Source organism: Macrobrachium rosenbergii, chromosome 1, assembly GCF_040412425.1.
Source record: "Macrobrachium rosenbergii isolate ZJJX-2024 chromosome 1, ASM4041242v1, whole genome shotgun sequence".
Classification (NCBI taxonomy): domain Eukaryota; kingdom Metazoa; phylum Arthropoda; class Malacostraca; order Decapoda; family Palaemonidae; genus Macrobrachium; species Macrobrachium rosenbergii.
Genome location: NC_089741.1, coordinates 32343278 through 32355777, shown reverse-complemented (window position 1 = coordinate 32355777; position 12500 = coordinate 32343278). Strand labels below are relative to the sequence as shown.

General features: G+C 37.2%; 1 protein-coding gene across 1 annotated transcript; it reads right to left on the bottom strand.

Annotated features, from left to right (window-relative positions):
* Positions 1 to 720: 720 nt before the first annotated feature.
* Positions 721 to 10708, bottom strand: LOC136847047 (limbic system-associated membrane protein-like). The gene is made up of 6 exons (XM_067118328.1): positions 9916 to 10708; positions 6631 to 6806; positions 5820 to 6030; positions 4214 to 4332; positions 3157 to 3334; positions 721 to 2735 (listed from the first exon to the last, which is right to left on the bottom strand). The coding sequence occupies exons 1-6, from the start codon at positions 10004 to 10006 to the stop codon at positions 2575 to 2577; spliced, it is 936 nt and encodes a 311-aa protein (XP_066974429.1). The 5' UTR covers positions 10007 to 10708; the 3' UTR covers positions 721 to 2574.
* Between the last annotated feature and the right edge of the window lie 1792 nt (positions 10709 to 12500).

The following is a 12500-nucleotide window of genomic DNA, read 5'->3' as shown; positions in this document are numbered from 1 at the left end:
AAATTACAAAATGCAAATTACAAAATGTAAATTGCAAAATGTAAATTACAAAATATAAGTTACAAAATACAATAAAAAAAATGTAAGTTACAAAATGTAAATTACAAAATGTAAATTACAAAATGCAAATTGTAAAATGCAAATTACAAACGTAAATTAAAAAAATGCAAATTATAAAATGTATATTACAAAACGTGAATTACAAAATGTAAATTGCAAAGTGCAAATTACAATAAACAAATTAAAAAATATATAAATTACAATATGCAAAACACATAGTGCAAATTACAAAATGTAAATAATTACGAAAAGTAAATTGCAGAATGTAAATTACAAAATGCAAATTACAAAAAGCAAATCATTACGAAATGCAAAAAAGCAAAATGTAAGTCACAAAATACATATTATAAAATGCAGATAACTACGAAATGAAAATAGCAAAATGCAAATTACAAAATGTAAATAATTATGAAACGCAAATTGCAGAATGTAAATTACAAAATGCAAATTACAAAACGCAAATAATTACAAAATACAAATAGCAAAATGTACATTACAAAATGCAAATTAAAAAATGCAAATTGCAAAATGTAACATTACAAAACGCATGTTACAGTAAAAAGAAAAATTAACTTTTCATCCTTTTTTGTGACTTAGCAACTCCCAATAATTTAGACAGGTATCTGTCAGAAAACAGAGGTAGATGGAAGAATCATTGAGTAATTTTATTAATTTTATTCAATTTTTATTTATTTTTATTTATTTTTTTCCAACCTGTCCAACTCTCCGTCAGAAATCCATTTTCAATCTTTTATTCCATCTACTCATCACATAAACTCGTTCTCCTGATTTCTTGCAGAATTATATCTTTCCTATTTCGTCAAAAATCCATTTTCAATCTCTTCTTATTCCATCTACTAACCATATTATTTGTTTCTTATTTCGTCAAGAAACTTCCATTTTGACTGAAAGACGTATATTCACCATATAATATACAACAGGAAGTACGTAAATATTCGTTTTAACAATATACTTTTTGTCACAGTTCGAAATACATGAATTTTAGGAGGAGATTCTCCCCTCGGCTACACTGACTTGAATTGAACCGAACGCTATATTAAGTTCGTATGAAGTATTGTAACACCTACTAAAAGTACTGTACCTGTATGTTACACTGTACACCATAGAAATGATCTCAATTACAAAATATATTATCTATGTACATCTTAACCTCCTCACTCCCACATATAGTTGTATTTTATTCGTCAGTACAAAGAGTTGCCACAAAGACAAATTGTGAGCAAATTACATCTAACATTTTTTTTTTTTTTACTTTTTTTTAAATTTTATGGTTAACGATCGTTTCGCCTTCACTGCAGGGGGAATCCTTTGTCGTTTTTTCAGTGCTGAGGATTTGTTTGTCTCCGGTTCGTCAGTCCTTCTGCTCTTCTACTGCCCTGAAATGGAAGGCTGCAGTATCTGCAAAAATACAAAACTGAGAAAAATGGTAGATGCTCCCTTGCCTCACTCCTGATTTTGCAGTTACTGTAAACGGGACCCCACTAAATACTCGTGGAAAGCACTGAAGAATCGTTCTGAAACTGCAGTATCTTGTGTATTGGTGTTTCACGAGCCCAATAGGTGGCATATCTCAATTTTGGAAACTTTGCAAATACGGCAGTTTTCCATTTCAGGGCAGTATAGTCTGTTGAAAATCATTCCTTTATCCGGCATCTTTCTCGACACGGTGCCAGAGTCATGTTCATCATAATCTTTCACCAGTTTCACAAATTTCTCATTGTCTTGCGAAGATTTCTACATTAGTTTATCACTTGTTTCTGCTTAACGCCAAGCATAATACCTTGAGGTTTTTTTATATATTTTATGTTTTGTACGTTGACACTATAGCCATAGTTTTTTTTTTGTGGCCTCTTTGACACCAGACCACAATGAAAACGCCAGTTCCTCCTTTCCCAGAAAAGGTTTTTTCCAACCAATACTGCCAAAAAAAAAAAAACTCTTGTATCTCCTTTTTTAGACAAGGTTTTTTCACCCTTTCCTCTTTTTTAGACAAGGATTTTTTTTTACCAATACCACAAAAAACTCATATTTCCCCTTTCCCAGAGAAGGTTTTTTCCAATTCCACAAAAATTGCCTATTTTCCCCTTTTTTTTCAGAGGGCGTTTTTCACCAATAGCACATAAAAACATTTAGTTCCCCTTTTTTCAAAAAATTTTTTTTACAAACAGCACTGTAAAAAACCACATTTTCCTTTTTTCAGAGAAATTTTTTTGTTCACCAACAGCACTAAAAAAAAAAAAAAACACACTCACACACACACACACACACATTTAACCTTCTTCCAGAGATTTGTCCACCAATACCACTTAAAAAAAAAAAAACGATTTCCCCACTTCCAGACAAGGTTTTCCCTACCAACAGCATTTCGAAAACAACGCCCCCTCTTTCGCCCCTTCACCAGACAGAGTCCCTTCCCACTAAATGTAAAAGACAGCCAAGCGGGCGGTTTAGGAAGATACCATTGTCAGACACTCACTCTCGGGCCAAGATGTGTCACGAGGAAATTCGCTTGAACCAGCTGGTCACGCTCCGAAGCAGCAAGACGCACGCGAATATGACGCTCGCGGAGGCCCTGCAAGACACCGTCGCGTTGTTCGACACTGTGGCTGGGGGCGCCGTGTTCGTTCCCCGTTGCATTGCTGCCGGGTGCTCGCCTGAATAGAGAAGAATGAATGGATGAGTCAATTAACAAGAAATGAAGTGTTTTATTATAAGACAGAGAGAGAGAGAGAGAGAGAGAGAGAGATAGAGAGAGAGAGAAATGGACGTCATTTGTTCATTTCATCTTTTCTGATGAAATCTGTGGCAAGTATTGGATTTCAGGCAGAATTTTTCTGTGAAAGGTTCATATATATATATGTATGTGTGCGTGTGTGTGTATATATATATATATATATATATATATATATATATATATATATATATATATATATATATATATATATACATAATCTAGCATTCCTTATTTTGGGGGGCATCTCTCCACGACATTTTAAAAAGTCATCAATTCTACTTTAAACACGAAATAGCCCATCATCACTTCTCCACTTGCACAGGGCCAACATCCTCACTCACCACTCAGGACATGAAGCATAACGGATGCTGGGTTCAAGGATGCTGGGGCGCAGGTGTAATTGCCAGAGTCCTTCAAGGAGACCATAGGAATGGTTAAGGACCCTATGGAGGTGTCTGGGTGAACGCGGCTGACAGTCAGCAGACGCCCGGTGTGGCCGCTGATGACTCGTCTCTCGTCCTGGTTTGGGGTAGACGAATTACTGGTGAAATCACGTCAAATTGGCGAGAAAGTTAAGTTGGCATTCTATATTATTCCTATAATGACGCGCCCCGTAAGAGGGTAGTGCCTTCGGTGCACCTCACGTCCTGCACTGTAGGCAATGCTTAGAGTCTTGGCAGTGTCCATTCAGTCCCTAGCTGCAACTTATTTCATTCATATAATCTTTCTTCCATCTTACTTTCCTCAACCCCATCTCCTAACAGTTGTTTCATAGTGCAACTGAGAGGGTTTCCTCCTGTTGAACCTTTAAAACCTTTTTTAACTCTCAATCCCCCTTTCAGCTCTGAATGACCCATAGGTCCCAGCACTTGGCATTTTTGGCCTAAATTCTATATTCCAATTCCCACAAGGACGCGGAGAGGAAAACCATTTGATTCCTACCGAAGAAGACATATTGGAAGAGCTAATGGGTTCCTTTTTACTGGGCAAAAATTCTGCTAAAGGTTTGGAGACAGAAATCCACAGTTATGTGTTGGCAATAATGCATTGGGGAATCAATCTAAGACATAGAGCTTTCGGGAATCTGTTCGATTCAGCTTGTGCCCATACTTAACTGTGGATTTGTTTCTTCATTTCAAGACTCGTGCTACTGTGAGTATTATTTTTTAATTGCAGTTACCCATAATATTCTAGCTTTACCCCAAGAGACCAGTCACACACCAATTTATGCTCTGTTTCTCCCCGCCATTGAATCATGAAACTGCTTGGTCCATTTCTGTTCATCCAACAAAATATGAAGATCAAATGTTTTCATTAAGCTTTCGCTTTATATACTAAACTGACATGACTCCTCCATTACTTGCAGTGGCACAATACATGAGACCGACAGATACTTACGTGGTACCAGAAGATGTAATTGGGTTCTTCTAGAGCGTCTGTGATGACACACTTGATGGTGACGGTTGAACCGCTGTTTACGTAAACATCTGATTCCCCGGCGATCGAAACCTGTGGGGCTGATTGTGGGAATATTATTATTATTATTATTATTATTATTATTATTATTATTATTATTATTATTATTATTATTCAGAAGATGAACCTTATTCACATGGAACAAGCCCACAAGGGCTATTGATTTGAAATACAAGCTACCAAGGAATATGGTGTTCATTAGGAAGAAATTTTGCGTTTTATAATTGTGATGCAATGTTGCAATTAGTGTTTCGAGCAGGCTTGCTACGCACATAATGTGGACATTTTCTTAAAGTAACAATAATATGGCATATACTAAAGGCCTGTTTCAGCAAACTTAACCATCCACAAACGCTGACACGTCTTTTAAAACTTCAGTAGCAGGTGTGAACTTATGTTATCTCTACAGGTAAAAAAAAAACCTATGCTTTTTTTTTTTTGCACTGATTCCTTGATTATCTAGTGTTGACATTCTGTGTGAAATCTTTACATCTAAGCAAACGAAATTCGAGATGATGTTTGCACTTTAATGTAGATTAAAATTCCAAACATATAAGTTTACAAAATATATTGTCACCCCAAATCATATTTCACTGTTTTCAGCAGTGTCAGAATTAGTCTTCTGAGCAGATGCATTTAGAGAACTGACGAATTTCGAGGTGATGTTTTCATTCGAATGTAGGTTAAACTTCCTAATGAATAAGTTTACAAAACGTATTGTTACCCTAAATCATTATTCCAGTTTTGAACATATTATAAGTTCTGAGAACATAATGGTCATAGCAGCAATTTGAATTTTGACTCTCGAAATTTAGATACTTCTGAAAATTAGATATGAATTTTTTTTTGGTGGGGGTGGGGTTGCTTGAACTATTTGTAGCTTGCAGTCTGGTGAACTATGGTGACAAAATTGATTATCTCTGCTTGCAAAGTGTGAGATAATGATTGGAACATTAAAGAAAGGATTTGAAGCTTTCATTACCATGGTGATATGTTCTGCAAAAAACCCCTAATGGAAAAACCCTAATGGAAAACTAGAGTATTAATTAAAAACAAGAGAAAAAGAAGAAGAAGAAGAGGAGGAGGAGGAGGAGGAGGAGGAGAAAAGTAATAAAACAAGAACAAAAAAGAAAAGGAGGAGGAGGAGGAGGAGGAGGAGGAGGAGGAGGAGGAGGAGGAAGAAGAAGAAGAAGAAGAAGAAGAAGAAGAGGAGGAGGAGGAGGAGGAGGAGGAGGAATAAAAGAAGTAAAAGAAGAGTAAGAAGAAGAGGAGAGGAGGAGGAGGAAGAGAAGAAGAAGAAGAATAATAGAAGAAGAAGAAGAGGAAGAAGAAGAAGAACAAGAACAAGAAGAGGAAGAGGAGGAGGAGGAGGAGGAGGAGGAGGAGGAGGAGGACAAGAAGGGGAATAATGGTAAAACAAAAGAAGGGAAGAAGAAACAAAAAAGAAGAAGAAGAAGAAGAAGAAGAAGAAGAAGAAGAGAAAGAAGAAGAAGAAGAAGAAGTAACGACAACAAACAACAACACTTACTTATCACGGAAAGTTGCACGAAGTGACTCATTTTGGGTTCCGTCGACACCTGGCACTCGTACTTGCCCGCGTCCCTGAGTTGAACGAATCTCACCTGAAGGGTCCAGGTCTGAGTGGAGGCCTCGTACCAGGCGTTGAACCTCTCGTCTGCGATGAAGGTGTATCTGTCCACCGTCAGGATGTGAGAGTCCCGATTCCTTATCCACGAGACCTGGAAGAAGAAGAGAATGTATTATTATTATTATTATTATTATTATTATTATTATTATTATTATTATTATTATTATTATTATTATTATTATTATTCAAAAAACTGAACTCCTTTCATATGGCACAAGTCCACCACAGGGGCCACTGACTTGCAATTCAAGCTTCCAAAGAATATTATGGTGTTCATCAGAAGGATTTAACAGAAAGTAATGGGAAATACGGAAAGAAAACAGCTATTAGACAAGAAAAAATGATAAACTAATAAATTCCTCAAACAAATTGTTAAGAATATAAGTAAATTCTTAAAATGTAAGGTTAAGAGCAGTGACTGCCAGGCAGCTTGATGGCAAAGACTATTAGAAATTTCCTAGACTTAAACAGAAAGCAAAGACCTCAAACAAATGATTGCCAGTAAAGACTATGGATAGGAAATAGAATCTTTAAAAGAGAGAAAGACTATTAGGAAAGTTTCCCGGACCTAAACAACAAGATAAGACCTCGAGGAAATGATTGGCAGCAAAGACTACAGACGGGAAAGAGAATCTTGAAAGAACTAAACTAAAGGAACGACAATTAGTAAATAAACAAGAGAAGTACTTGCCGACTTGTTCCCGAGGTTCTTGATCCTGCAGGGGAGGAAGGCGTGCGCCCCCAGCTGAGCAGTGACGTTCGTAGGGGACGTCGGGTGGAAGTGGGGTCCCGGGAAGGCTCTCCTCTTGTCCCTGGCTCCTGCTCCTCCTGCTCCAAAAGCTCTCGGAAATGGGAGCTCCTCCTCGACTGGAAGGCAAGGAGAAACAAATAGAATTTCATCAGACTGATGTCAGTGGATTTTTTTTTTTTTTTTTTTACCCTCCTTCAGGAGGAGGTGGAGGGCCCCTTTGCTTTTGCTTGGACTTGATTGCATTCCTTGGACGACGACTCTCTCTCTCTCTCTCTCTCTCTCTCTCTCTCTCTCTCTCTCTCTCTCTCAGATCTTTTGCTACTGAACAGTAAGTATACCTAGAGGAACTGAATCTTCAAAACAACCCGTCGTGGTATCAAATACTTTTTATGCCTCTTATCTGTTGAACTTTTGACAATTCTAGTTTCAACTTCTACTAATACAAAGAAAACACATTTGTATTCGAAAAAGAACTCAAAATACTTTTATTTAAATAAAAAAAAGTAATTAATTTTTATTTTTTTACTATTCTAATTTCAACTTTTCTGTCACTGATACAAAGAAAACACATCTAAAAAACTACTTTTATTTAAATAAAAAAACATGCTGACACTGAATTTTTAAAATTCCAGTTTCAATTTTCCTTTCACTGGTACAAAGAAAAACACATTTAATATTCGAAAACGAAGTAAAAAAACTACTTCCATTTAAATAAAAAGTCACTTAATAACACACACACACACCTATTATATTCACCCACTAATGCTATGAACGTCAGAGAGAGGGGGGATGGGGTTGTGTGGGAGGGGGAGGGAAGGGAGTGGGCGTTGCAAATTTAGGCTGAATTTCCAATACGCCCTTTTCCTCAGTTTCAAAACTTCGCCTTTTCTGGTTGGACCTGATCGACCTCCAATACCTGCTCTAAAGGATTCTTATAATGAAGAGAACCTTTAATGGTGGAAAAGAGAGAGAGAGATTGGGGGAGGGGGAGAGAGAGGGAGGGGGACTGCTAGAGAGCATGCAATTACCGGAGAGTTCAATTTCTCTCTTCACCTTTATTTTTTTATCTTTCTATTTAGGGGAGGAGTACAAGAGTGAAGGTTGGGGGGGGGGATGGTGGTGTGGGGTTGGGGGGTTGGTTCTTTTCACTCTCCTAGATTATAGAAGCTCAATTTCCTTCTGGATGCCAATGACTGTTAAGATACCAGTAGGATTTCCTTGCTAACAATTGAGGTATTCGTAGGATTTCTTTGCTGACAATTGAGATATCTGAAGGATTTTCCTGCTAACAGTTAAGATACCAGTAGGATTTCCTTGCTAACAATTAAGATATTAGTAGGGTTTCCTTACTGACAATTGAGATATTCGTAGGATTCTTGCTAACAATTGAGATATTCATAGGATTTCCTTACTAACAATTGAGATATTCGTAGGATTTCCTTGCTAACAATTAAGATACCAATAGGATTTCCTTGCTAACAATTGAGATATTCGTAGGATTCTTGCTAACAATTGAGATATTCGTAGGATTTCCTTGCTAACAATTGAGATATTCGTAGGATTTCCTTGCTAACAATTGAGATATTCGTAGGATTTCCTTGCTAACAATTGAGATGTTCGTAGGATTTCCTTGCTAGCAATTAAGATACCAGTAGGATTTCCTTGCTAACAAATGGGATATTCATAGGATTTCCTTGCTAACAATTGAGATATTCGTAGGATTTCCTTGCTAACAATTAAGATACCAATAGGATTTCCTTGCTAACAATTGAGATATTCATAGGATTTTCTTGCTAACAATTAAGATACTAGTAGGATTTCCTTGCTAACAGCTGAGGTATTCGTAAGATTTCCTTGCTAACAATTAAGATACCAGTAGGATTTTTTTTGCTCATAATTAAGATATCTTTAGGATTTTCTGCTAACACTCAAGATATCTGTAGGACAAGTAGAGGTGGTGAATAAATATTCTCTCTCTCTATCTCTCTCTCTCTCTCTCTCTCTCTCTCTCTGTCTCTCTCTCTCTCTCTCGTTCTGAGTTGAATATTTAGTAAATGTGAACATAATAATATATCTATTTGATGCAAACAAAGGATATGAACCATATGCTATGAATCATATGAATAATATTATTATTATTATTATTATTATTATTATTATTATTATTATTATTATTATTATTATTATTATTATTATTATTATTATTATTGTGTCATAATGAAAAAGACTAAAATTTTTCCTTACATAGAGCAAGGATTGATTACTAAATAATTCGTAGCAAAATAATTCATTTAACTCTTTGCCAGTCTCTCTCTCTCTCTCTCTCTCTCTCTCTCTCTCTCTCTCTCTCTCTCTCTCCTAAGCAAATAAAAAAGTTATAGCACGTTCTCTCACGTAAGTAGACACAAACTTCATCCATTAGCTAGAAAGTAATTTAAGTAATTGGCATTCATAAGGCTTGCTCTATCTCTTTCACACGCACTCTCTCTCTCTCTCTCTCTCTCTCTCTCTCTCTCTCTCTCTCTCTCTCTCTCTCTCTCTCTCTCTCTCTCTCTCTCTTCACGAATACATGCATATGAAAATGCTGATCTGTATTGAAAGAACTCCTGAAAATTTCTTCTCTCTCTCTCTCTCTCTCTCTCTCTCTTACACACACACACATTAATAAGCATGTCAAAAGTATTTAGACTATAAATATAACTCTACAGAAATTATTCTCTCTCTCTCTCTCTCTCTCTCTCTCTCTCTCTCTCTCTCTCTCTCTCTCACACACACACATACTCATTTTCATTTATTCAAAGACTTGAAACTGCAAATAAAAAAATTTGAAACGTTCCTCCTCCTCTCTCTCTCTCTCTCTCTCTCTCTCTCTCTCTCTCTCACCTGTCTCCTCTCTCTCACCTGTCTCTCTTCACTTGTATCTTACTCTCACCTGCCATCCTCTTACACCTTTCTCCCTTTCTCACCTTTCTCCTCACCTGTCTCTCTCTCTCACCTGTCTCTTTCTCTCACCTGTCCTCTCTCACCTGTCTTTCTCACCTTTATTTCTCTCTCCTTTCTCACCCACCTGTCTCTCTCTCTCTCATCTGTCTCTCTCACACCTGTCTTTCTCACCTTTATTTCTCTCTCACCTGTCTCCTCCTCTCACCTGTCTTTCTCACCTTTATTTCTCTCTCACCTGTCTCCTTCTCTCACCTGTCTTTCTCACCTTCATTTCTCTCTCACCTGTAATCACCGGCGCCCTCGCATTGGTCGCCGTGACCAAGAGCACCAGGAGAAGTACCAGCACCAGTTTGGACCACACCTTCGGCCGCATCTTCGGGGTGGGCAGCCCTCCGAGGGGGGATGGGGGCGGGGGAAGGAGTGAGAGAGAGGGCGTGGGCGGCGGGCGGCGTCCTAACCCCCACCACCGGAACCGGGTTCATCATGGTCTCGTCTGGGTACGGGCGGGGGAGCTTCTCACAAGGGCCCTCTCGATGCCATGGGCGCCAGATGAATTAGTGGTGGAAGGAGGACTTTCTCTCTCTCTCTCTCTCTCTCTCTCTCTCTCTCTCTCTCTCTCTGTCACCTTTTCTAAGGGCAGAGGAAACAGAGAGTTTTCTTGATTTTTATAGAGGAGAAACACTACCTTTTTCACTTTTTATTTTTTTATTATTTTTCTAGTTTTCTAGTCAAATTATTGTCATTTGTCATCCGAATTTATCTTTATTTACCTTTTCTCTCCCTTGTCTCTTTTTATTTTCTCTGCTTTTTCCTTATTCTTTCATGTATTTCACTCACGACAAAATTAAATAAGAGACTTTCCACTCTTGTTTTCTTCCTATTACATGTTCGTCATCATCCTTTTCATTCTCTTTCAATCGTCGTCACTCTTTCCTGTTTCTCTTATTGCTATTCTGCACTTGTTGATTTTATTTTTTCCGCGTGAGATAACATAAACGTAGATTTTATTTTCCACGAAGCGATGATGACGCAACGTCATAAAGACTCCCCGTAAAGTTCTGCTTAATTTTCACACCTGGAAAACAACCGGTTAAATAAAGAGGTGAAATAATTGCTGGATAATGATGAAAGACACGAAAACAATTATGAATTTCATGGATGAAATCTTCCTTCTCGTCTCTAAATTATCCGTATGAGAAAAAATGGGAAGCCAGCATTAAATGGTAGGTAAAAGAAGGGTTTAGCAACCTGAATTTGCATACGGATTTCAGATAGATGCACTGGAGAGTGAAGTTAATTTTTCCTCTTCATTTATCAATGAAAAGATAAATTATGCAAATCGTCTAATTGTTAAGAAATTCACAATTATATAAATAAATTGTATTATTATGTAAAATTATTAAAATTATTATTATTATTATTATTATTATTATTATTATTATTATTATTATTATTATTATTATTATTCAGAAGATGAACCCTATTCATATGGAACACGTCCGCCATAGGAGCCATTGACTTGGAATTCAAGCTTCAAAAGAATATTATGGTGTTCATTAAAAAGAGGTAACAGAAGGTAAAGAGAAATAGAAGTAAAAGATAAAAACATATTAATACGATTTATTTTATATAACTGTGAATTTGTATTACACAATCGTTTCATTGTTTTGATATTTCTTATCTCGTTTTCATGAAAAAGCAAATTTGGTTAGACTTTTCATATAGATGATGATTTCTCTCTCTCTCTTCTCTCTCTCTCTCTTCTCTCTTCTCTCTCTCTCTCTCTCTCACTTAATTAAGGTGTGATCTCACCGTAGGAGAGAGAGAGAGAGAGAGAGAGAGAGAGAGAGAGAGAGAGAGAGAGAGAGAGAGAGCTGAGGGCACAAACCAAAAGACCTTCAGGAGAGAGAGAGAGAGAGAGAGAGAGAGAGAGAGAGAGAGAGAGAGAGAGAGAGAGAGAGAGAGAGAGAGAGAGCTAAGGGCAAAACCAAAAGACCTTCAGAAAAGAGAGAGAGAGAGAGAGAGAGAGAGAGAGAGAGAGAGAGAGAGAGAGAGAGAGAGAGAGAGAGAGAAGCTAAGGGCACCCACCAGACAACCTTCACGAGAGAGAGAGAGAGAGAGAGAGAGAAAGAGAAGCTAAGGTCACATACCATAAGACCTTCAGGGGTGAAAAGGCAAATGAGGAACGGGAGAAGAGGCCTTGGCATTTTCCGAGAGGCTGAAGAGCCGGAGATTGAAGGACCAGGCAGTTGGTTCCTTTGTCTTCCTCGGGCGGGAAGAAGAAGAATGGAGTGGAGGGCGCCGAAGAAGTAGGACCGTGAAAGGTCCTCAGTGAGGCAAGAGGTACTGACCTCTGCTCTATGTATGTGTCAGCCGAGGCAGTAGAGGGACCTCGTTTTCTTTTAGCCTCTTGACTTCCTGTTTTCTATGAGCTCTGGCTTCAAGATGGGGAGGAATAAGTGTTGCTTTTTTAGCTTTGACTTCTAGGTGTTAGTCTGAGGGATAGGAAAGAGCTTGTTGTAACCAACGAGCAACATCTGCTTCTACTTGTTTTCTGCTTGACTTGGAAAAACTGGAAAGTTTCTCTAGATTGTAAATGCTTCTTCAGTAAACAGATTATTATTATTATTATTATTATTATTATTATTATTATTATTATTATTATTATTATTATTATTATTATTATTATTATTATTATTATTATTATTATTATTCAGAAGATGAGCCCTCTTCGTATGGAACAAGCCCGCCACAGGGCCTTTAACTTTAAATTCAAGCTTCAAAAGGATATTATTATTATTATTATTATTATTATTATTATTATTATTATTATTATTATTATTATTATTATTATTATTATTCAGAAG